The sequence below is a fragment of the Artibeus jamaicensis genome, unplaced genomic scaffold (assembly GCF_021234435.1).
Source record: "Artibeus jamaicensis isolate MK-2021 breed Jamaican fruit bat unplaced genomic scaffold, CSHL_Jam_final contig_233, whole genome shotgun sequence".
NCBI classification, from domain to species: domain Eukaryota; kingdom Metazoa; phylum Chordata; class Mammalia; order Chiroptera; family Phyllostomidae; genus Artibeus; species Artibeus jamaicensis.
In genome coordinates, this window is record NW_026521486.1 from 15,293,354 (window position 1) to 15,318,830 (window position 25,477).

The following is a 25,477-nucleotide window of genomic DNA, read 5'->3' on the forward strand; positions in this document are numbered from 1 at the left end:
TTCTGGGGACGCTGGGCGGAGGCCTGTAGTTGTGGGCCTTAGCTGTTGGGTGTCCTTTCTGGTGTGAGAAGGGTAGGAGTTTGTCCAGGGTGGGAGTCGAATCAAAGCTTACTCTTGATCTGCGAGTAAAACTTTCTAGTTGGCTTCACCTGGGGCCTCTGACAGGAAAATTAGGGCAGGGCCCTGAGCTCGCAAGGGCCGAGAGAGCAGAAGAGGCGGCGGAGGTGACCGTGGAGGCCTTAGGGAGCGACTGGTGCCCAGGCTGAGGGGGCTACGGGGCATGAGGGGTGAAATCGGCCCCCGGGAAGAGGAGCCCCGGGGCTGATGAGGCGACCGGAGAAGAGGAGGCCACTGGGGCTGAAGGGCCAAGGGGTTGACCGGGGCCGAGGGAATTTGAACGTGCGAGGGGGCGACTAGGGCCGAGGGACCTTGACCGGGCGAGAGGCCGAAGACGGGACCGGGGCCGAGGGGGGCGTCCGGGGCTGAGGGAACTTGAGTGGAAAGAGTGGGCCCAGGGCTGACGGGGCGGCCGCGGGCAAGGAGGCTGCCGGGGCCGAGGTACCCTGAACGGGCGATGAGTCAGCCGGAGGCGAGAAGACGAACTGGGCTGAGGGGCCCCGGGGGCGAGCGGGGGCGAGGAGAAGACCGAGGATGAGGCACTTTGAGTGGGTAGAGGGTTCCCGGGGCCCACGGGAGACCGAAGCTGAGAGAACTCGAAGGAGCCCCGGGACTGAGGGGGCGGCGGGGGGCGACTGGGGCTGAGGGGATGATTGGGGCCGAGGGAGTCTGAGCTGGAAGAGGAGCCGGGAGTCAACGTGGCAACCGGGCCGATGTACCTTGAAAGTACATCGGCGGAGGGGGCAACCGGGGCTGAGGTGCTAGGGAGACGACGGGGCGGGGTGGGGGGTGGGGTGGGCAAAGGAGACGAGCGGGAAGAGGGACCGAGGGGGCGACCGCAGTCGAAGTAACTTGAACGGACGAGGAGACGACCGGGGCAAAGAAATCCCCAAGGTCGAGAGAATTTGAGGGAGTAGAGGGTTCGCGGGGCCCCGGGGCTGAGGGGGAGACCAGGGCAAGGCAGAGACGGGGAGCCTGGGGTTGGGCGGCCACGTGGGCGACGGGAGCAGATCGAGTGAAGGGACGACTTCGGCCCGAGGGGCGGGGACCGGTGCGCGTGGGGGGCGCACCCGGGCTGAGAGGCAGTGAGAGGGCGACCAGGGCTTCCGGGCCCAGGGGTGGACGGGGTGGAGGGTTAGATGCGGTCGGAGGAGGGTGCGAGCGAGCATCCGGGTACACGGAGGGGCTGGGAGGGGTGCGGGCCAGGGGGCCGTGGTGCAGTGGCGGGCGCGAGGCTGTGGGCTGAGCCGGGTCTGACAGGCAGCCTCACGGTCGATCCATTCAACCGGTTCACTTTGTGACTGATGCGAAAAAACTGTGTGTGCCCAAATTTAGCCAGAGTCTGGCAGGGGCTGGAATAAAATTCTGTTCTCGCAGTCTTCTCTGAACTCTCCATAGCAGCACACCTGCAAGCGGGGTGGATGCTCTCATTATCTTAACTTTGGGTCCATAAAAATAAACGAGGAGATTCCTAAATGTTCAACTAAGATCATCTTTGATGTTTCTAATTTTGAGGTTTATCAGTTTATTTAAATGATAACTTTGGATTCAGAAGGTTTGAAATACTTATTTTTTTGAAGTCAGGAAACATCTAAATATGTTGCCCTCTGGAAGAAAACATACCGGGAAATCTGGGAAGATATCAATGGAGGATCAGCTTCTAATAGCCTTTGAGTTCGAGAAAGAAGATAGAAAAGCTCTGAGCGGTCCAGAGGAGGATGTTACTCGTGGTACAGTACATCTAATGTTGTGGCGTGACCGTGCCCTTCAGTTCGTTTACTTTGAATCTCCTGCATTTTAAATGATAGTAAAACTTTGTCAAGCATTTTAATATAGTTCATGTTTCTCATCTGGAGTTAGAGTTGCTTATATAGCTACTTGCATTTTCAGTCATGATTCCCAAAATGTCTAATAAATAGTACATGACATTAACACAGGAAAACTTGCAAAATTGTTCCTATAAAATGGTCCTGGATCTTGATTTAATTCCACCGGATTTACAGAGAAAGCACTGTATTTATGTATCTGCTTTAAAAACTCATGTGGCAAAAAGCTTAAATGACCTCAGAATTAAGAGACATACTGAAATGACCAAAGTAGCATACTTAATTTTAAAAACATTTAAATTTTTTTATTGTTGATGCAGCAAAGACTCCGGCAATTGATAAGCTTGGGAAGAAAAGGACTTCTGCAGGAATACTTGAAAATACGGGGTAATGCACTCAAAATAGTTTCTGTCTGATAAAGCACTTTAAGAAAGTACTTTGGTTGTCCAATGAATATTACATGTAAAATACTGGGTGTGGGATATTTCTTCCAAAACAAACATGATATTTTATGGCTCTCTAATGAAAAGTTTTTAAATGTACTTTGTTCACAGAGATGAAGTACAGACTATGCTGGAAAAAATTGGAGGTATGTTTTAGGAGACATTTGTATTTAATGAAGATTATTTTAAGCCAAATAACTTGTACAATAATCAGTGTATTCAAGACTGTCATTTAATGCCTTGTTCTTATATATACAACTTTGCATAAGTGTGCTATGTAATTTAGCTCCATAGATTTTCTTACTTAACCTTTTCCAGTTATTGATGCGAAGAGTGCAAATGGTACTAACAATGGTGAGTAGTACTCGAGTGGTGCTTTTATTTTATACATGTGTGAATTTAATGGACTGGAATTTTAGGACAAAATGGATGGGAAAAGTCTCTATACTTTGAATGGTCTTTTGTAGACTTTTCTACAGACTGCAAACACACACATACCTGTATATATGTCAGCTTTCCTTTTTCTCAATTTAGTTATTTTGTATGACATTCCTTTGTTTTTTTCTGTAGCAGTGTAAATTCTGTAGCAGTTCTTTTCAGTGTAAACTGAAGCCTTTAAAATAACTCTTTAATGTTATTTTTACATTAAACAATGTAGTTGAGAATTAAAAACAGCCTTGCTAGATAGTAATAAATGTATAATGAGATAAGAAGTTCATAAACTTTAAATTGTATGTCAAATGTCAATTACATGAACTGCACTGGGGATATAATACTCAAAAGAGAGACAATATTTGACTTCTCTATACAGCACATTCATCACATAGTCAAGTCTTTTATGAAAGCTTTGCTCTATTGGGTAGTGGCAAAATGATTGGTAATTTTATATATATATATATTCTTATTGATAGATACTGGATATATAAGATATATAATAATGCAGCTCCATAATAATTATTGAAGAATAACATTGATGGTAGATCCATATGTACATGTTTAGCAAGGCATTACTTAAAGTATTAAAGTTTCATGAAATACAGTACTTAGGGATAAAAATCTGCTATAAAAATCTCCATGAAAGTATTCAAAAAAGGTTATAGAATGAATTTATCTAGGTATTTCCTTAAGATTCTTCTATGCTCAATCTCTGTCTCATTTACAAAATTATATGCTTAAAATTACCACCAAATATATTTTTAAAAATAATTTTCTTAAAACTTTTTATCTTTTTTGGATTAAAAAAATACTTTTGTGTGTTTCATATACTGAATTCTAACAGTAATTCATCTAAATGTGTTGTTTCAGTTGGGGAGTATTTTATAAATTTAGAAAAATTTAGCCTTTGTTGTTTTCTTAGGAGGAAAGTAAAGCCCATCCTTGAGACTCTTTTTTCCTTTTATTGGCTCTTTTTAATCATCTATAAATTTTAAAAAGTCTCTAGCTAGGAAAAAGTCTCTAGAACTGGGATACTAATAACTAAAAGTTTTCTTAGAAAAAAACAACCTCGCTTTTGATATACCTATTTTAAATTTAATTTTAAGTGTCTTTCTGAAATTGTTAAACCAGTTTTACCCATATTTATTTAAGTATGTGGGCACAAAATATGTAATTCTTCAATACTGCATTTTAATGAATATTTTATTTTCCATATAGCTAACATTAACAGTTCTCTTCTTGCAAAGAAAAAAAGACTAGCAATGTATACCAAGGCTTCCCTCAAAACCAGTAGCCAGAAAATTGAACATATTTGGAAAACCCAACAAGATCTCAGGTATGATTATTGGTTCTTTCACAACCATAACATTTCTATCATTGAATACTATTCATTAGTGCAAATTATGAAAAATACTGTTACCCGTTTATTGGAGTCTCCAGTAAAAATATATATTTAGCTTGATTTTTCTCTAAGTCTTTTAGTCCAGTACACTCACTCCTTCATAGACTTGAAATATATTTCCTAGAAATCAATAGATTATTTTTATCCCCTTTTAAATAAAAGTTAAGATTTTTTTTTCTAATTTGTCTTTGTTATAGAAATACACTAGCTGAATAAAATAAATGTCAGCTGTTCAACGGTGTGGAAAAAGATCAGTCTTAATATTTATTGTAAATGATTTGTATATTTAAGCTGAAGTAACTATTCTTTGGCATAAAATCATTTTGTACCAAAATAGGCAAAAACTAAGTAGAATGTCTATTTGGAAACATCTGATATGATAAATATAATGGTTTCATTGAATTTATCATATCAAACCTATGTGCAAGTAGGAGAAAATGACAAACTGGCAGTAAAATGGAGTTTTCTGGAAAATTCATATATACAACAAAATTTCCTTACTTTTCGAGAGCTAAAGTATATGGGAGGGTTTTTGTGTTAGGTTTAGGAGAATAAATATGTCTGGAATCGTAATTTTACTTCTAGTTTCATATCTGAAATTTGAGTGCTTTTATTGCCTTTATTACAGCATAATTATGTAAGTCAATTTTGTTTCGACTGTTTTTCCCATAATGATATCAAGTATGATAATATTTATTATGTTTTACAGACAGAAGCTTAGTAAGGAATTTTCTCAGCAGTGTATGACTTTGTTTCAGCAGTGGGAGATAGATGTGCAGAAGGCTGAGGAACAAGAAGAAAAACTAGCTGTATGTATCATCATGCTTAACTTTATTCAACCAAGTGTCAAGTAGGATGGAGAGCCTAGTCTTGTAGGGGACCCACAGAACTCAGGTTCCACTACCCATTGCTGGCTGTATGTTTTGGTCCTGCTGAATGGTAAATCAGACATATAGACACAAACCATATTCATACAAGCTGATGGTGTTTGCTTCCTATATTGATTGGGATTCTGTTAGTTCCAAATGACAGAAATTTGCCAAAGTACAAAAGGATTATTCATTTACATAAAAGAAGACTAGGGTTAATTTAGCTTCAGGCATATCTGGGTGGGTTGGGGAACAATTGCTCATGTGGTATCATCTTGGCTCTGTCTCCAGTTCTTAGGCTGTCTCAGTGTGGTAAGTAAGATAGGTTGTTGCAATCCCAGACAAGTTCAGTAACCTTGGTGGACTCTAGCAGAAAAGTAACTCTAGCAGTAACTAGCAGAAAACGCCTCTGAAGGAAAATCACTGATCAGTTTGGATTGTTTGCCCATTATTGAATCAGTCATTATGGTCAGAACATGATTTACTCTTGCATTACCTATTTAGTGGGAGATGGAAGTCAGCACCACATATATAACTACGTTATCCTTTTATTCCATACTTAACATTGTTTGTGAAATTATCACACATCTTATCTAAGAGCTAAGGTGCTATTCCTAGCAAATAATTTTAAGTGTTGGTTGACCAGCCCAGTTATGCAAATGTTTAATTTAAATATAACAAGGGGAGACATTGAGTAAGCCACTGGTATGAGTCTAGATTTCAGGAAAGAAATAAGAAACATATTAAGTTGAAGGAAACCCACCAAGGGAGTGATTGTAAACACAAAAGAGAAGTCTAAGAACTGGGCCCTTAGAATGTTTAGAGTTAAAGACAAAAAGGAGTGGCCTAATAGAAAGAAAACCTGTCCAAGCAAAATGAAGCAAGCCATTTAAGCAGAAAGGATTAACTTTTTCATATGCTGCCTATAGACCAAATAAGGTAGATTTGGCAAGATGGAGGTCATTGATCAGAGGTGTTGATCAGAATGGTTCTATCAGTCTTGAACCAGAGTGATTTTGGTGAAATAATAAGTGCAAAAACCCAGCTGAAATGAGTATAAGAATGGGAAAGAAATGGGGTAGTAGCCTGAGTAGAAAAGGAATAGTGCTTTTTATTTGGTCTTTTAAAAGAATGGACAAAGAGCAGCATGTTTGTATGCTCTTTGATTAAGTGAGTTCATATATAGTAAGTTTATTTAAAACCATTCAGAGCACTTTGTTATTATTCATACTAGACAGAGGTTGTAGTTATTGGTAATGACAAAATCTAGGGTATGAATATGTAAAGGAATGGCTGAAGTAGGGTGGCAGCTAAAAATCATTGGTGAAAGACCAGCATTATCAGAAGGATCATCTCTGTTGATATTGAGAGCACTAAGAATTAGGACATGTTTTGAGTATTGTTAAGATTTCCTAGTTAATGACTGGTAGGATTATATATTGCTGTATATTTTTGGTGAACACAGATTATTTAAATTTTACTATAATAGTTAAAATTTTTAAAGTATTGATTTTTAAATTACCTTTAAACGTTTTTGTGATAAATTTAAAATTATACTCAAATTGATATCACACAAGTTTTTCTTTTACATTTGTAGAATTTGTTTCGACAGCAACAAAAGATTTTTCAACAATCTAGAGTTATTCAGAGCCAGAGACTGAACACAGTTAAACAGTTATATGAGCAGTTCGTAAAGGTCAGTTGTATTTAACATATTCTTACAAAACAATTTATGTTGGAAGTAGAAGATAATTTTTTTCTAAGTTTAAGGAAAAACATTTTGCTTATGCATTTAAAAATTTCAACTACTTTCCATTTTGGATTCATTGTTTATTTAAAGTACTATATTCTACTTTAACATTCTAATGTTTTTGTCAGAATAATTCAAAATAGGAAATGGTAAATTGGGAATTTTACCTAAAAATGTACATATTATGCATAAAAGTTGTATTTAATGTTAGCACTAGTATTCTCTATTCAACTGAAAGTAGAAAATTCATAAATCATTTCTAGATAGACTTTTACTTGTCTTTGTATCCACAGCATTTGTTCAGTAGAAAGTACCCAATTGAAATTGATATTTCTTTTCATTTCAAATGTGTTATATACATACTTTATGGCATATTTGCTTTTAGAATTATCAATAATTTATGTGAACACAAGTTGTGTTAAAAAGTTTTTCCAGTCACCTTGCTGTAATACTCCCTGAAAACCATTTGTTGATTGGTAAAGTACTAGAAAAGATTTCCTCTAAATGTCAGCACTAAAAATAACAAAATAGGAATTCTAGTATATTTGACTCTTCTATCTGCCTTATTTGTTCCACATCCAGTTATTAGAAGGTCCTATAATTTTTACCTCTGTAGCGGTTGTCTTTTAAATTTTTTTCATTCTTTGCTTATACTATTAAAACACTTGATTTCTCTGTTCTATGATACATTCTTCATAATTCTGCCATATTATTTTCCTAAAACATTATCTCTCTTCCCTCTTGAAAAACTATCAGTAGTTTCTCATTCTAAATTCTTTAGTCAAGATTTCTCCCCGCCTAATAATGTAACCCTCTTTTTATGCTTCATTTACTACATTTGACCATTACACCCACACCTCCACATAATTGCTTTCTCTGACTTACTGCATACTTCCATGATTTTGTTTATGCTCTTGCTCTAGGAAATTTTTTGCTTTATCTATTGATCTTACTTAATCCTTTTCCAACTAACTTGGAATTAATCATCATTTTCTACTACATAGCCACAGCAAGTTGTGTTTCTATGTCTATTATAAAATTTTGTGTCATTTTCATTCATGTTTGTTGTCACTGGAACAAGGGAAGGGTCACATATTATTATTTTTAAATTTATCCACAGCACTTAACATAGTACTTTTTATACACTAGGCATTAGGAATATTATTTATTGGATGAATAGTAAATTATGATTTTTCTCATAAATTGAAGAAAGGTTTACTATAGGTCATTTAATACCTGATGAATTCTCATCACATTTGACCATTAGTCATAAGTGGGTTACAACTTGATATTTAGAAGAATTTTTAGAAAATTTCAAAATTATGGTATTTATTAATTTTGGACTTCCAGTCTTTTTTTTTTTAACTGTTAGATACTGAAATCTTAACAGTTCATTAACCCATTGTTTCAAGCAAAGTACACTACTGTTGTACCTCCTATAGTAATATTTAATTCATGTCTAACATTTTAAAATTCTTTAGTAGGTATTTTGATGTATTATTTAGAATATTTTTATTTGGAATAAATTGGTATACTATTTGAATTTTAAAATATTCCTACTTTTGAAAATTAATTGTACAAGCTCAGAACTTGAGATAAAAACTGATGGTTTGTAACTGAACAAGTCTTTTGTGTTTTAGAGCATGGGTGACTTGGACAAGAATCAGGATACTCTCCTTACTGGTGCACAAATTGAACTTAAAAAAGAAATGGCTTTGTTGCAAAAACAAATTATGATGGACACTGTAAGTTATGATAGTAAACACTGAAAAAGTAAGGATTATAATGTAAGCACTGAAACATTTTATTTGTTGAAATATGTATAACACTTATCTAAAAATTAAACAAATGTTTAATATCTCCTTTCATGAACAGCAGCAGCAGGAGATGGCAAATGTTCGAAAGTCTCTTCAATCCATGTTATTCTGATGACTCTTTGAAGGAAGAATTTGAACCTAAGTAATATGATATAATTATAACATTAGCAAAGAGGCATATAAGTCTTAGAGTGGTTTAAAAATTCTAGTTCAAATATTACATCGTGTTAATCATTAATTTAAGTGCCAGCCTCCTCTTCCTCTTAACCTCTAAATAAAATCTAAACAGTTTTGTGAGTAGCAGCAACCCTTAAACTGTATGTGCCAACCTTTCTGCCTTTTAATAGTAATAGTGAATTTTTCTCTGTAACACTTGTCAATTAACTTAGCAATAAAGATTATTTACTTTCAAGCTTTGGCTTCAGTGTATCTGTATCAGTCCCAAAAGGTAGAAAGCACAAATATAGAAGGTTATATGGATGGTTGTCCCTTAAGAAAAAAAGCATAAAACCTATTTTTATACATATATCTTCTTGTATAAGGTCATTAAGTTGCACAGCCAATTCTAATGATTGAATTTCAAAAGAAAATCTGATGTAGGAAATTAATTAAAAAGTGAGTTACTGTTGTGGAATAAAACTGCTAAACACCATTAAGATAACTAAAAAAGATAATAAATAGCCATTCTAAAATACGGATATGCACCCTGGCTGGGTAGCTGGGTTGGTTAGAGCATCATCCAGATACACCAAGATTGATCTCCAGTCAGGGCACAAACAAGAAGGAACCAATGAATACATAAATAAGTGGAACAACAAATCAACATCTCTCTCCTCTGTCTTCCTCTCTCTCTCTCTAACTAGAGGGGGATAGTTGTCAAGGAACATACATAAAAGAGACATGGACAAAGCCAAAGGCGGGTAGGATAGAGGGTGGGACGTGGGGATGGGTTGGTGGGGGAAATGGAAAAAACTCTTAACAATAAAAAAATAAAAATAAAAAATTCTTCAAAATAAAATAGATTTTTTAATGTCATTTCCACAGACATCAAAAGGACATTTAATTGAGCTAGTCTGAAATTAAATGGCACGTGCTTGTGGTAATGATTTAAAAGCATATCATTAACATGCCTAATTGCTTATGAATTAAGTATTTCACATCTGTCTTCAAAGATAAATGACCTACAATGTTTTCAGTTTCAATTTAGAGTAAATAATAGAACTATTATTCAATTTTAGATTCTTTTTGATTTTATATTCATTTCCAGATTTAATAGTTAATTCTTATACCTTGTCTTTTAAAATGTATATTTTAAAAACATAAAACATGAAACACTTGATTTAATAATGAAAGAATTATTTCAGTGTTTTAAATAAGTCAGTTAAACTTACAATTTTTTTCTCAAATTGCTTTCATTGAAGCATTCAAAACAAGAAATGTGCCCCCCTCAAAAAAAATGCCCATTAGGAGTGATTTTTCTGTTTTCCCATGTTTTCAATTCTAGTTTTTTCCCCATAACCCATTCTTAACCTTAGTTTTGAGGTTTTCAAAGTTTTTAAAACAAACCCATACTGATTCTCCTTTTCTAACTATGATAACTCACACAGGAAGAAATTAGTCCTTCACCATTAACAAACACCTGACATTAGGGGGACAGTTTACTTCCTAAATTTTTGCATTTTGTAAAGGAGTTTCCTTTTAAAGCAAAGTACATGTTGGAATAGATTTCTAAGAATGTCCTTATTTGAGTTTACCAATTGTAAAGTAGTCCAAATAAGTACCCTGGACTGTTCTGTGTCCTTAATGCACATAAATATTTTTCCTTTCAAGTAATATCAACTTCCACTTTTTTCATTGTCTTTTTCTTGCTTAAGATATAGTTAACATATTCATTACTCTTTTTCTAAAAAATTATTTCATCATATGGCCACGGTCTACAGAATTGCTGGATAAAATTAAAAATAGGGTAAAAGGGGAGTCTGAACATTGGTATCACCAAAGAGCTTTGTGATAGTTCTGTTATTCATAATGAACACTATAAGAGTGGAAGGTAAGAATCAGTACATAATGTACTTAGTAGTTAAATAACTGATACTCATTTTATCCCCTTTTTACCTCAAATGTATAGTTGTAACTTTGGCTGATATTATAAAGAGAAGATATTTTTGCCATGTTTTTATAAATTACTAATTTTCCTATGTCAATTGTGCTTTAAATGCTGCGTTTTTTCATAAAAGGGGATGTCTAATGTCCACCTTTTTGTGACAATGAAATTTTAATTCAGAATATCAAGAAACAAGTTACTCTCACTATAAAGATTCGTTTTTCTGAACTAGTAGATTGCTTTTAACACAAATGATAGAAAATTACAGTAGCCCTTTTCAATTCTGGTTGATATATTAAGCAGGTATTTCCTTTAGTACAATAGCAGTTAACATTACCTCTTTTGAAAATGGCTAATAAAAAATTCATATGTCATCATTCAACTTTAACTAGAATATTATAATCCATGCACTTAAATAGTGTTATGAACTCATTGCCTTTTTGCAATAAAAGCATCATCTTCAATTTGGCTAAAAATTCTTTAAGTCTTGAATTTTTATGTAGTTTGGCAATGAAAATTCTGAGTGTCTAAGGATTTCTAAGACAAAAAGACTGCTATTTAGAACTACTGTGGTGTACATTCTTATCCCCAGAAAATTGAAATTTCTTTCTTTGGTTTTGTTTCTAACTTATAGATTATATTACTCTGATAATATTTGTAGTTAAAAATGTTGATACACAATGAGGACTTCACAGCTAAGACAGACATAATGGAACCTATAGGAGCTAATGGTTCATATTCAAATATAACCTTATTTGATAGTATACTAGCCACCTGCAAAAGGGGATTTCCTTCACTCCTAGGTTCCCCTAACTGCTTCTCCTCTTTTCCTTGGACTATTAGTCAATATGCTTGTGAACCTGTTCAGGTGCTTGATGACATGAAGTCTTGAAGATATTTAGATGAAGGTGTCTTGAAATTTGCAGGCACAAAGCACTAAAGTACATCATCATATCAAATGAAGAAATGACCTTTAGAAGCAAAAAGAAAATGTAAAATGGATTATGGTCTATCTTTTCTGAAGCAACAGCTATCCCTCCTGCCTTCCACCACTACCTGCATCTCAAACATTAACTGAAAATTCTTCATTGAAAATTTTATACTTTAGAGTACTTTTATATACTGTATTTTGCCATGTATAATGCACAATTTTTGCCCAAATTTTTGACGGAAAAATAAGGATGCTCATTATACATGAGTATGATGATTACCTACCATGGAGTATAATAATGCATTATACATGGCAAAATACAGTATTTCTCATTTGGACCTCATATAGTCATCTGCAACATGCAGGGTATTTCATAGTTATAGAATCTGAGCACAGCAGTAAAAGCCTAGACTTTAACAAAACCTGGAGAGTAACAGAAAAGTCTTGACTCCACATTCTTTCAATTCTTTGCTGCGCAACAAAGCCACACATTTCTACTAGAAAGGACTACCAGATATAATAAAATCCATCATATACATTTCTTACTCCTTTGAGATTAGTAGTAGGAAAGCAAAGGCCTATGGAAGTGAAGTAGATGTCCCTTGTGTGGATCCCTCAAAGTTCTGCAGGATGAAAAGAAAAAAATGCCTGGAAAAGATAACAGTTGATGGGAGGTATACACAAAATTTTGTTGTAGAAAAAACTGAGGAAAGCACACTATTTAAAAACTTCCTCAGAGACCAGGGGTAAATGCTTCCTTTTAGAAAAAGAAGCCTCTCAGCTCCACTGCTGGAGTCGGAATGAGGAGAAAATATCCCTATCATTACTTGGAAAACTCACAGTTATATTTTTAAGGACTGAGGTTGGTGGAAGCCAGATATGTAGACCATTTCTGTACTCAATAAAAAAAGCAAATTTACAGCTTAAAAGAAGTAGTTTTACAGAAACATTTACTGTATAGACTAATAGTGAGACTACCTGATATTTCACTGAAATGACTCAAGCATAGTGTTATCTGACATCTGTTAAAAATAAAATCTTAATAGAAAAGAACTTACCATTGCTATCCATAGAATGACATATTCATCTACAAAATTATTAAAGTACTGGTCTAAAAATAAAAGACCTGGGCCAAAAAAGACAGTGTCTTGAAGATACAGTTCACTTTTAGTCATGTGGGCTATCTACAAAAAAATCAACAAAATAATTTCACTATTAAATTTTCAACATTTTAGCTTTTAATTTCAGAACAGAATTGACTATAACTCACTATTAAGACAAATAAGGATAAAGAGAGCATTTAATCTCATATTTGATATGAAATACTGAATCTAAAACTTCCAAAATTCATGACTGAATAATGGATAGCTTATTAAAGTTTCCAATATTTAAATGTATTAATATCAGAAAGTTCTATTTGTTATAGTTAAATAATTAACTTACTACATAGTAAAGAATCTCCCTGAACATAACATTAACTCATCATAAATTTTACTTGGAGTACAAATAGGTAACTACATATAGTGATGGTAACACCACAAAAAAACTACCCATTGCATGAAATAGTTTCCAGCTCTGTGTTTGAGGACCATGTAAGTTATTGATACTGTGAATCATTAAATAATTTCTTACCACCAATTTTTGTGATACTTTAGCAAAGACACATCCAAACATTAGGGTATAGAGACAAGGATGCTTTTCAAACACATTAGTTGCTGACTTTTTATAGATCATTACTGCCAGTATAATAATTATTCCTATGTGAAGTCCAGGTGACAAGACACTGGTGCCCTAATGGATAAAGCAGAAAATCAACATCACATTTTAACATTATATTTATTATGTTCCATTTTCTGAGCATCTATTTTGTTTTAGGAACTGGAGAGCTGAAAAACAGTATGGTGTAGTATAAGGCCTAAAGGAGTATAAAGGCCTTAGCAGTACTTTTCAACCTCTCACAGTACTCCAGAGTTAGAGATAACAGTGCTATAGATGTTTGATTCCAATTTTATACACATCACGTTTTAAGCTAATAAACATTAAAAAAGTATAGTTTATTCTATACCAAGGTTTACTATGCTAAAGGCCATCAACACTTGGACTACAAAATTAACATGTTTTTGTCCAGATATATCTGTCTTAGTCTCTCTCAATATCAACGACATCTCCATTTTTTGGTATTTAGACTGCAAATGCACTTTATATAACATTATAAAATCCAACCCATTACATTTTTATTTATGTGAATCAGGATTCTCTCAGCACTGCTTATCTTAAACAAAATATTGAAATAAATTTGATATTAAGACTTACTAAATCAATAATCGTCAAATTAAATGTATTAATTAAAACAGACTTAAGTTTACATGTTATAACTTACTATAAAATTACAGTAATAATACTATAAAATCATATAAAATAAAACATATAGTGAAAACAAAAATTTCAACTAATAAGATAGTGCTTTTATCTCTGTTATGGTTTTATAGATTTTAAGCAAATCTGCTAAAAAGGTTAGAAAAACACCAGTTTAAGAGTTTGAAGTCAACCACCTCTTAGCTGTAGTATCAGATTTCTTTTCTTCCTTCAAACAATTCATCAATTATTTCTTAGTAAAATATTCTCTAAAGTGGACACTGATCTTACTAAATAACATTTTCTTTAGTGGAACTTGTGTTCCAGCTACAGCTCTGTTTTACCATCCATGGTCAAGCATCTAGTATTCCTAATTGCCTTATGCAGTAATGTACTGAGGTCGACAGAAAAAACACCTCAAAAAACAACAAATTAATCTTTCCAAATATATCAGAACTCATTTATCTAAATAAGTTTTATATTTTGCTTTTGGATTATGTATATAAAATGTATTCATAAATATTGATAATTTATGAATTATGTAGATTCCTTTCAAATTGTCTTAAGAGTCAATCTATATAAGTCATTTAAGAGGGTGACACTTAATTTTTAACTGAAAATGCTGTACTTCATATTTATTACTTCTATTTATTAGACCTAGCTCCAAATGACTGACTTGTTTCCAAAATCAAATCCACCTTTAAAAGATAGAAAATTTGAACTATATATTGCACCAAAGAAATCAAAGAGAATGAGCCATAGCTCAAAGCATTAAGAAGCATTAGAAGATTGTCTTCTAAAAAGACATTCCACAAACGTTTTGATAGAAGATGGCATCACTGGAATAAGTATTTATACTCCTAAGTTCACCTACCTGGAAGATGACAGTGTTTTTTAAAACACATAGGTCTGTGCTATATTGTTTAAAAACTTGGCAGGAATTTTAACTCCCACGTAAAGTATTAAAAAGTTTTAAGAAACAAATATGAATAAATACAAAAATATTACAGCATGAGCAAAGTGTAAAGAATACAAAGCACAAGGTTTATCCACTCAATTTAAGAATTAAAGTTAAAAAAATTTTACCTTTTAAAATAGAGTGGTTTTAAAAAATATATTTCAATAAAATTTACTTTGCTAGTAATAAACATCTGATATATGAAACCATGACCTTGGTAGCTTTCTGCCCATTCAATCAGCAACTCATTCTCTATCTTTTCTCCTTATTACTGTAAGGCACAAAATGTAAGAAAACAGACGGCAACTCTTAATTACATACGGTAGTGAAATGGTGGATGAGTAAATGAAATGCCAGAAAAGTCTATTCAGAAAGGCTGTAGAAAGGAGAAAAATGCTTTATTATCAGTCTAACTGTTTTTAAAATGCTTTTGTATTACATGCCTACACAGAATCTTTTAAAATATTTAGTTCTCTTCCCCACTGTTGAACTTCTGCATATTTTTAGTATCTCTGTAGCTGGTGATAAGTAAATGTAGCATGAAATTAATACTAAATGATGATGAAATTAATCTCTTACTGCTATAGTGGATCCATTCTTGCCAACTCCACCATGGAGGATAACATGGAAATAATTTGAACACGAAAATATTGCTCCACCTACAACTCCAAGAACTGGGAAGATCTTCAATTTTATTTCTAGAATGGGTATCTTCAGGGGGTAGAGGAAAGAAATAAATCATTAAGAAACTAGAATTTCTTTTCCTATTAAATATTAAAGAAACATTATGACATGGCCCTGTACAATAGGTTATCATTTTTCTTATAATCAAACTGTAACTTCCAGAATGTACAGGGAAGTAGTAACTTTTCTCTTGATGGTTTTACTCATCCAGTGAAAAATGAATCCACCAAATTCAGCTAAGTCTAATTGCATAATTATGATGAGACATTTAACCTCATAAACTTTCCTTGACTTAAAGGAATGAAAAAGGACAGCTCACTTGGATTTAAGATTTCTAAAAAGCAGCATCACAGGGAAGTCAGACACCATGATCTGCATCATGAATGTGACAAATAATCATGATGTGCACGCATGCAAAAATTTTGTATACTTAATATCCGGATGAAACCTCTAGCAGCATTATTTATTTACCTTTTGGTCAGTTGCTGTTCAAAAAAACCTCCAAAGGCAGCAAAGGATTTAAAAAACAGTAACAATGAATTGTCAAAAGCTGTAGGTTATTGTGTTTTGAAAACAGACTTTGAAATATTCTACTAAAATTTGTGGAAACTACAGATTAACAATTAAGTTTAGAAAATCTACACCTAAAATTAAGTATTCTTTTGGTGAGAATAAGCAGATGTGCTTTCTCCCTATGGTATTGCCAAGACATTGAGTGAAATTATTTTAAGATGAAGTTCAATTCTTCCCTGTTTAATCTAAATATGAATTCCAAATTTAAGATAGCCAAATCTGACCTAATGACCAGAGATGCCTAACTGCTTCCAGGTTCACATTCACCTTCTTATAAGTACTAGCAGAACAGCTACCGTACAAGACACATCACATCCCTCTAGTATATTCTAGAGGCCTATGGTAGCACATATTTGTTCTATTATTTATTCTTACATGATGAGAAGGAATAAATTTCTCAGAGAATGTACCAACCACTTGAAAATATTTTCAAGGTCTATTTCTGAGCCTAGTGATATGAACTGGCAATTCTGAAACTAAATGCCACAGAGTAATCTCCAATTCCTATTTTTAACAGAATTACTTTTTAGAGCAATTTTAAGTTCACAGCAAAACTGTGTAGAAAGTACACAGAGTCCCTACGGAGCTCACGGCCCCCTTTCACAGCCTCCCCAACTATCAACATCTCCCACTAGCACGGTGCATTTGTTACAATCCAGGAACCTACAGTGACACGTCGTTATCACCCAAAGTCCACAGAGGGCTCGCTCTTGGTGGTGTACATTCTATGAGTTTGGACAAATCCACAATGACGGGTATCCAGCATTATAGTATCATACAGAATAGTTTCACTGCCCTGAAAATCCTCCGTGCTTTGTCTATTTATCCCTCTGTCCCCCTGACCTCTGGCAATCGCTACTAACTAACATTTTCATTATCTGAATTGTTTTGCCTTTTCCTGGATGTCATATAGTTAGAATTACATAATATATACCCTTTTTCAGATTGGCTTCTTCCACTAAGTAATATACATTTAAAGTCCTTCCATGTCTTTTCATAGATTGATAGCTTTTTTTTTAACATTAACTAATATTCCAATGTCTGAATGTAACACAGTTTATCCATTCACCTACTGAAGGACATGTTAGTTGCTTCCAAGAACTGGCAATTATGAATAACTGTGTTCAAGTTTTTGTATGGGTATAAGTTTTCCACTTATTTGTATAAATACCAAGGGATCTTATGGTAAGAGTATGTTTAGTTTTATATCTTGTACTATTTTCAATGGAGGTATAATACAGCTTAGTGATTAAAAACATGGAGTCTGGAATCAGCCTGCTTAATTCCTAGCTCTAGTACTCACTAGCTATGTGTTCTTAGATAAATTAATTAATCATTCTAAAGTTTATTCATAAAACAGAAAAGTGATAGTATCTATCTTACAGGAGTGTTCTGAGGATTAGATGAAACAATGGCAGTAAAATGTTTAGGATCATAATGCATGTTGAGTAAAGGATAGTTGTTGGCTGGCGATATTATTCTTATTCTTCTTAACTCTATGGGCATGAGGTTGTGAGTCAGCCAGTGCTGTGTTAGGGTGCAGAGACAAAATAATTTGTTTCTTTATAGTTTCTTCCTAGGCAAAGCATGAATTTATGACAGTAGCTTCCTGAGAGTCATCTTTTATCAAAATACTGAGGTCATAAATGAAGCAGAAAATAAAAACACTCCTTAAAATGGGAAACTTTACCTCATAATGTATTATATACATGCAAATTAGCAACATTCCTTTCCTAATATTAAAGGACAAGTTTCAAATGTAAAATATCTTATTGAATTTACTTTTCTAAATATCTATTTTATGAGATAAATTTTGACCTGGAAAAGGTACTTCAACTAGTGTATTTAATTTTGTGTATCAGGGAAATGGGGTTGTTTTCTATATGGTAATATATTCATGCACAGGGGAAAATGCCATTAGGTATATAGGATAATAAAGCTATAAAACAAAGGAAAAGGGTTAAAAAATGGAATGAACATTAAATATAATGCTAAGGATTTCTGAAGAAAATTAACAATGCATTTTCCCTTATTATGAAATGTTAAAGGGACTTATATAAGAAAAAGAAGATGATCAAAACTATGAACAGTAAAATGACAAAAACTCACAAATATCAACAATTGCACCTAAAAAGAAAGCAAAAAACAAACTAAGCAAACAACTACAACAGGAACAGAATCACTGAAATGGAGATCACGTGGAGGGTTATCAGCAGGGAGGGGGGAGAGGGGAGAATGGGGGAAAAGGTACAGGGAATAAGCAGCACAAATGGTAGATAGAAAATAGACAGGGAAAGGTTAAGAATAGTACAGGAAATGGAGCAGCCAAAGAACTTATATGTATGACCCATGAACATGAACTAAGTGGGGGCCAAGGGGTGGTGCTGGTAGGAGAGGGGGTTGCAGGGAGGAGGGGAATAAAAGGGAGGAAAAAAATTGGACAACTGTAATAGAATAATCAATAAAGTAGATTTAAAAAAGAATAAAGAGTTCTTAAACAAATTTAACGTTTTACCGTATAGTCCCACATTGTTGCTCCTCCAAATGTAGACAACACAAAGACGATCATTAAAGCTACCTGAATTTCAGTTACATCAACTCTAAAGAGGAAGGACAAAGAATTGAAAATATGTTTATCAATAACATTTCTGAATGTGAAGGCTAATTAACTGTATATCAAATGTCAAGGATGTAAAAATCTCTATAGGCTTAGCTTATTTTTACCTTTAGTTCAATCACTAAATTATCAGCTGACTACACTGTTAAGTAAGAAAAACCTGTATGTGCTCACATACAGGTAAACATCAGTGTGTGTATATATCACTGAGTGTTTAGCTCTAACATTTACAAGATGCCTTTATATCATCTCACCAACTGTCCACCACAGCCAGAGTTTCACGATTACCTGTTGTTGGTGACTGCTGTAACCAGGGCCCCCTTTTTGGACACATGAAGTTTTGACCAAAAGGACCTTTAGATTCCATATCTCATTATTTTGCTATAAAAGTCAAATGTTGTTTACTTAAGTACTGCATGTCCTTTGCCTATATTATTCAAGTCCCTTACTTTTCTCTATCTTCTATCTAATATAAGTTTGGGTAAGTTGGAGAAGGGGAGAAAAAAATAAAGTTATTATTTATAAATGCAGATTACCTAAAAGACTTAAATGAAGGCATAGCATTTATGGATGCTCAATTAATTAAAAGATCATTTTAATTCTTGAGTGAAGCTTTGTTACCATTATTATATATAAATGAACTATAATAGATTATGAAAATAAATTCAGTTATATTTTTAAATGTTCAACTAAAATACATACTTACTTTCCAAACCTCAACACACCCGAAACATAAGTCTGCCAATGAGCACAATAAAATAAGAACATTCCAATAAAAGAGCAGAAGAACAACCAGTCAGGATGAGTTCCTAAGCGAACAGCAATTGAAGCTCCAACTGCCATAAATACTGAAAGAAACAAGGTTTAAAAACCATTGAGCTTTAGAAATTAATGAAAAAATTGCCATGTACTATTCAGCAATATGGAGTTTTAAGACTCTTGGCATTATAAGGTACGCTAAGCAAAACAAATTCTTGAATACACTTTAAAAATACATGTGTAACACTGCTCCCAGGAGCAATTTTCACCTATTTAAAAAAAAGTGATCACTCTAACAGCTCAAACAGTTCATTTAATGTTAAAGCCATTATTTAAAAAAACAGGGGACTTCCAGTCAAGATGGCAGCACAGGCAGACATGGCTCACTTCTTCACACAACCACATCAAATTACCACTAAAATAAAGAACAACTATCACTTAGAACCATAGAAATTAAGGTGAATGGAGGTCTGACAGCTATGGAATTAAAAAAAAAAAAAACCCACACTTATCCAGACCGGTAGGAGGGGTGCAGATGTGGAACATGCTGGTTCCACACCCACACATGGTAGATAAAAATTCAGGAAGGATATCTTGGGATCGAGGAGTCCCAGCCCAACACCAGGACCCAAGCCCAGCGTTCCAGTGCTAGGATGATAGGTCCCCACAACTTCTGCCTGCAAAAAACTAGTGAGGATTGAGTTGCTGGAAGAAACAGCTGGAGCCCCAAGGAGTTCTTCTTCAAGAACCCGCACGGGGACTTAGACTCACTCCCTCTGAGCTCCAGCACTGGCGTAACAGCTTGAAAGGCACCAGTGGCATACTGGGAGAAACTGAAGTGTCTGGCATCAGGGTAAGCAGAGGCCATTGTCCCTTGTCTAAACCTTCCCCCCACAGAGTCACAAAGCCACAGAGCCAGCAAGCTGGTGCCATATCTGAGACTCCCTCAACCTAACACCACCTTGAAGATCCCCAGAGACTCCACCCCACCCAACTTATGGGCACACCCAAGATGCTTTTCCATTAAATGACTGGTCTTGGCTCATACTGACAATTTCCTCTCAAACAACAGCTGGCCTCAGTGAGCCCCAGGCCCAGCACTAGAAGCAGCCAGATTAGAGTCACGGTTTGGCTTTACCTGGGAATCTCCAAGCCCAGCACAAGCAGCAGCCATCTCAGATTGCCTTACAGCTTCAGCAGGGTGGCCCCAGGAAAAATGAAGGCAGGGGCTGATCTTGGCCTGCACCACCTGGGAAACCCCAGGGCCAGTCCACCCAGTGGACAGCTACCGACCATGTTGGAGCACCACTGCCCTGTCCTTGCATAGATGATCCTCCACCAGGGTGGGGGGGGGTGGAGGTTGGTGGTCAGTCATCACAGCTAATCCTTGCAGCTGACTGACCTGGGTAAACCCCTCCCATTGATCTATCAGCAGCAACCAAGGCTCAACTACCAGAGGAAGATGTACCCAGCCTACATGAAGGGTGTACCTTGAGTACCCAGCTTGGGGGATAGGAGAGGCTCTGCCATTGGACCCTACAGGACACCTACATTAGGCCACACCACAAAGACACAGAGTCAAAGAAGCTCTATCTAATACACAGAAACAAACACAGGGAGGTTGTCAAAATGAGAAGACACAGAACATGGCCCAAATTAAAGAACAGATCAAAACTCTAGAAAAAGAGCTAAATGATATGGAGATAAGCAATCTATCAGATGCAGAGTTTAAAACACTAGTTATAAGGATGCCCAAGGAACTTAGTGGGGACCTCAGCAACTTTATGTTGTAAAAAAGATCCAGTCAGAAACGAAGGACACACTAATTGAAATAAAGAACAACTTACAGGGAAACAACAGTAGAGTGAATGAAGCTGAGAATCAAATCAATTATTTGGAACATAAGGAAGAAAAAAAAAACAATCAGAACGAGAAGAAAAAAATCCAAAAAAAATGAGGGTAGTACAAGCAGCCTCTGGGACAACTGCAAGAGGTCTAACATTTGTATCACACGGTTGCCAGAGGGGCGAGGGTATAGGGAGAACGGGTGAAGAGGTGAAAGGATTAAGAACTACAAACATGTACTTACAGAATAGCCATGGGGATGTGAAGTACAGTGTAGGAAATGGAGCAGCCAAAGAACTGATACACATGACCCATGGACATGAACAATGGTATGGGGGTTGCCTGAGAGAGTGGGGAGTACTGGGTGGAGGGGGGCAAAGGGGAAAAAACCAGGACAATGGTAATAGCATAATCAATAAAATTTAATTAAAAAACCCCCACAACTATAGTCAATTTACCTGTGGAAAGAGAGTCACAACCATGGTCAAAAAGTTCTCCCAAAGGGGAACAAGAATTTGTTCTTCTAGCTTGTTTCCCATCGATAGCATCCAGTGACTGGTAGACAAAGAGTCCGAGTGCGCACAGTAGGTATGTCCAGTATGGTGCCTAAAAGTACATGGAAATAATAAAGACTGTTATGTTAAGTAATAATAAGTGAAATATGCTACCTAAGCCAACGGACACATTTTCTCGTGTTCATACTTTATATCGCCTCCATGTGTTGCCAAGAAGATTCATAATTTTCCTTCTACAGATTAAAATTCAACTGGGAAATCAAATAAATTGCTCTAAGTTATCTGGGTAAAGGGTCTCAGAAGTCCATATTGTGAGAAGCACAAAGGTAAATGACCAAACCAGGATTAGGACCTAATTTTGGTTCTTAGTCCACAGCTCTTTTAATGTTTTAATATAACAACACTATTCACATATGGCACTAGATTTGGAATTATTTGCAAGTCTTTGCTCTAAAAAACAAAGACAAATTACATAGCCCTGCTTCCATTCTTGATGGAGAGTATCAGGGAACTAGATTTACCCTCCCAAGTTATAAAACTTGGAAAGTAATAATATAAAATGAAACAACAGTTTTCATATATTACAGGCAAGGCAGGACCATGATTACTGCAGAAGGGAAATAAATGAGGTGAGCCTTCTGACTCCAGCTTATTGGCTAGAGGCAGTTTCTAGGCCATAGTACAGAATGGGGAACTCCAAAATAACACGGTGGTGTTGCTGTGTTGAGGAGAGAGTAGCACAGTTCCAGAAGGTCTAGACAGTTACAATTTGTGGAGCAGAACATGGGAATGAGGAAGGAGCTCAGAGAGAGGGTCCCAAGTTGTGGAGATCTATCAGGGTACCTTTGGCTGACGACTAACCTGTGCCTGAATGAGACAAAAGTACTAACCAGTGCCAAGGAAAGACCCACTGGAAAGCACACGGCCTCACAATTCTTGAAGCCCACAGGAGATGGGAATCATTCATGTTCCCACTGTGCACAGTAGAAAGACCCCATAACACCTAGGGCACTGGATCGAGTTCTCAGAAGTGTCTTGCCTTAGTAGTGGGGATAAATTAGCACTAGACTAAAGCTTTTCTCAACAGTCTGGACAGACTTAAAACCTAGCCTCAAAAGGATCTGACACATTCCAGGTACTTTACCTGTAGCCAACACAAAGTACAACGACTTAGAGGAATAATAATTTAAAACCTATAAAGTACTCTCCAAAATAAAATTTACAATGTTTGGCATCCAATAAAAAATTAGTAGTCATTAAAACAATCAGGAGAATATGATCTAAAACTAGGAGTAAACTCAATCAATACAAGCAGACCCAGGAATGATAAAAATAATGGCATTAGCAGATGAAGACATTAAATATTATTATAAATATGCTTCATATGTTCAAAAAGGTAGAAAATCTGAAAGACTTAGGTGAAACCTCTAGAAATGAATAATATAATATTTGAAATGTAAAATATACTGGAAAAATTCATAGCATTTTAGAGCTCAGTGAACTTTCAAACTACTGATGGAAACTATTCAAACTTATACACAGAAAGAAAAAAGACTAAGAGTAACTGAACTGGGTGGGCATAGACAATCAAACGTACACATAACTGGATTCTCAGAAGGAGAGTAGAGAGAGAGTTGAACATGAAAAATAGAAGAAAAAATAATGGCTGAGAAATTTCCAAATTTGCTGAAATCTATAAGCTTATATATCCAAGAAGCTCAATAAATCCCAAGCAGAATACTTTTTAAAAACCCACCAAGATACCTCACAAATTACTGAAAACCAGTAGTTTACAACTACTTCCCTAGGCTACCAGAGGGGTTACATTTAGAGTTTAAATAGGAAAAGAGAAGAAGGAGTAACTTAAACAGGGACGAGAGAGAAGAGATCCATGCGTAAGCCGAGGCAGAGGCCTGCAAGAGGAAGGCTTACTCATGAGTCAGAGAGAGAAGACCCAGAGGTAATTAGGAGAGACACGATTGGAATGGTAGTAGCATTTCTTAAACAACAAAGGGCATTGTAAAACATGTGTTATTTCACAAAATATCAAGGCAATGCATAGAGCCAGGGCAGTTACCATGTTCTTTTTATTAAAGATAAAAGTGAAACTTTTTAATGTGATAAAGTCACATTAAACCAAGCAGCCGGATGGGCCCAGGAACCAGCCCAGGTCTTTTCGCCTGCCCTACAATATGGTATGAGATCTGCTGTGCTGCCAGCGGTACAGCCTGGAGCTTCTCACCTGGACTAGGCACTGACTACCTATTCCTCCACAGCTGCTGAGCGGCACTGTCCTGCTCACACAAGATGATTTCAAGTGCAGTGAGCCATAAGAAACGGATGCAACCTAGAAAGGCGACCAATAACCAACAACCAACAGAAGAGATGAGGAGTGGATTCTTCTCTGGAGCCTCCAGAAGGAGTGAAGCCTTGCTGACACCATTGTTTTAGACGTCTGGCCTCCAGAACCAAGAAAGAATAAATTGCTGTTGTTTTCAGAAAAAAACAAAACAGAAAGGACCACTTGATCCGCCTGTACCCAGTTTATTCCTGTAATGGGCTTGCCAAGGCCTTAGAGCCTAACTTCACCTCTCTTTTCTCTGCGGTCATTACCTCCATTCTCCCCTGGAAGACATTAAATAGTTTGCAAGTTTTCAAATTCTTTTCTACCTTCTTATCTCTGCAAAAATGGCCTCCAGTTGGAGATCCACTTGGTCAGGCCCAGCAGGACCCTTCCTCGAGGGGTCTCCTTCAAAGGGTGTAATTACCACTGTGGCTCAGTTGCTTGGGTGTTGGCCACAAAGCAAAAGGTCGCTTGTTCCATTAGGGCACATGCCTCGAGGTGGCAGGTTCCATCCCAGGTTGGGGCAGTGCATGGGGGAGGCAAGCAACTGATGTTTCTCTCCCTCTCTTTCTCCCTCTCTTCCCCTTTCTCTAAAATAAATATATTTTTTAAAGATTAAAACAAATTTTTAAGGGTATAATTACAGAAGGAACACCCAGGAGGCAGCCGGGTGGACAGAGATACCCCAACTCAATTCCAGTTTTTGTGTGAACTTATTTTCAAGACTTTCAGATGTGAAGTATTATAAAATTGGGCTTGGATTATAAATCATAAAGTCATGAGCAATATATCAGAATACTTCAATAAAAGAAAATATTACAAAAAGTAGAACTTCAGGTAATATTAGATTCCTAATATTTAAACTTTTAGATTATATAATTTTCATATCTAATGTATTCTTTAAGATGAGAATTTAATAATATATTAGAAATCTCTCCAAATTAAACATACAAATCTATATCATTTTTTAAAATGACTACATGGTATTTAATCATGTCACAGTTTAAGAAATAATTTCACTAATGATGCATCTTACCTGATTTCATGAAAGATTACGTTTACTCTAAAAAACAAGATAATTTTAAGGCTCAATCCTAACAGTCATTAAAAAAACTCAAACTTATACATTTAAA

General features: G+C 35.8%; 2 protein-coding genes across 8 annotated transcripts in view; one reads left to right on the plus strand and one right to left on the minus strand.

The window, feature by feature from the left end:
• SYCP3 (synaptonemal complex protein 3) lies at positions 1-8,771 on the plus strand. Of its 4 annotated transcripts, XM_037160176.2 has the most exons (9): positions 1,241-1,290; positions 1,698-1,847; positions 2,264-2,330; positions 2,498-2,532; positions 4,040-4,157; positions 4,933-5,032; positions 6,690-6,788; positions 8,483-8,587; positions 8,718-8,771. In XM_037160176.2, exons 1-9 carry the CDS (start codon positions 1,257-1,259, stop codon positions 8,769-8,771), a joined length of 762 nt encoding a protein of 253 aa, XP_037016071.2. In that variant the 5' UTR covers positions 1,241-1,256. The 4 variants fall into 4 exon arrangements, with proteins under 4 accessions (XP_053517638.1, XP_053517637.1, XP_053517639.1 ...); XM_053661663.1 differs by lacking the exons at positions 1,241-1,290; positions 8,718-8,771 and adding an exon at positions 1-72 and having other exon boundaries at positions 8,483-8,611; XM_053661662.1 differs by lacking the exons at positions 1,241-1,290; positions 8,718-8,771 and adding an exon at positions 579-665 and having other exon boundaries at positions 8,483-8,611.
• CHPT1 (choline phosphotransferase 1) overlaps positions 8,623-25,477 on the minus strand; it is a 26,592-nt gene continuing 9,737 nt past the window's right edge. The window contains exons 2-9 of one of the 4 annotated variants that reach the window (XR_005084542.2): positions 21,944-22,091; positions 19,588-19,729; positions 18,780-18,864; positions 15,587-15,718; positions 13,327-13,485; positions 12,753-12,878; positions 11,538-11,734; positions 8,623-8,797 (exon numbers count right to left, since the gene is read on the minus strand). Coding sequence is in view for 2 of the 4 variants with exons in the window: in XM_037160173.2 (XP_037016068.2) it covers positions 8,753-8,797; positions 11,624-11,734; positions 12,753-12,878; positions 13,327-13,485; positions 15,587-15,718; positions 18,780-18,864; positions 19,588-19,729; positions 21,944-22,091 (948 nt within the window). In the remaining 2 variants the exon portion in view is untranslated. Of the gene's footprint in view, positions 8,798-11,534; positions 11,735-12,752; positions 12,879-13,326; positions 13,486-15,586; positions 15,719-18,779; positions 18,865-19,587; positions 19,730-21,943; positions 22,092-25,477 lie in introns of all 4 variants that reach the window. The other 3 variants (XR_005084543.2, XM_037160173.2, XM_037160175.2) reach the window with 3 other exon arrangements.

Coding starts and splice junctions, on each gene's coding strand:
- SYCP3 (XM_037160176.2), top strand. CDS start 1,257: ATGCGGTCGGAGGAGGGTGCGAGCGAGCATCCGG. Junction 1,848..2,263: donor AGAGGAGGATGTTACTCGTG/GTACAGTACATC, acceptor TTGTTGATGCAG/CAAAGACTCCGGCAATTGAT. Junction 2,533..4,039: donor TATGCTGGAAAAAATTGGAG/GTATGTTTTAGG, acceptor TTTTCCATATAG/CTAACATTAACAGTTCTCTT.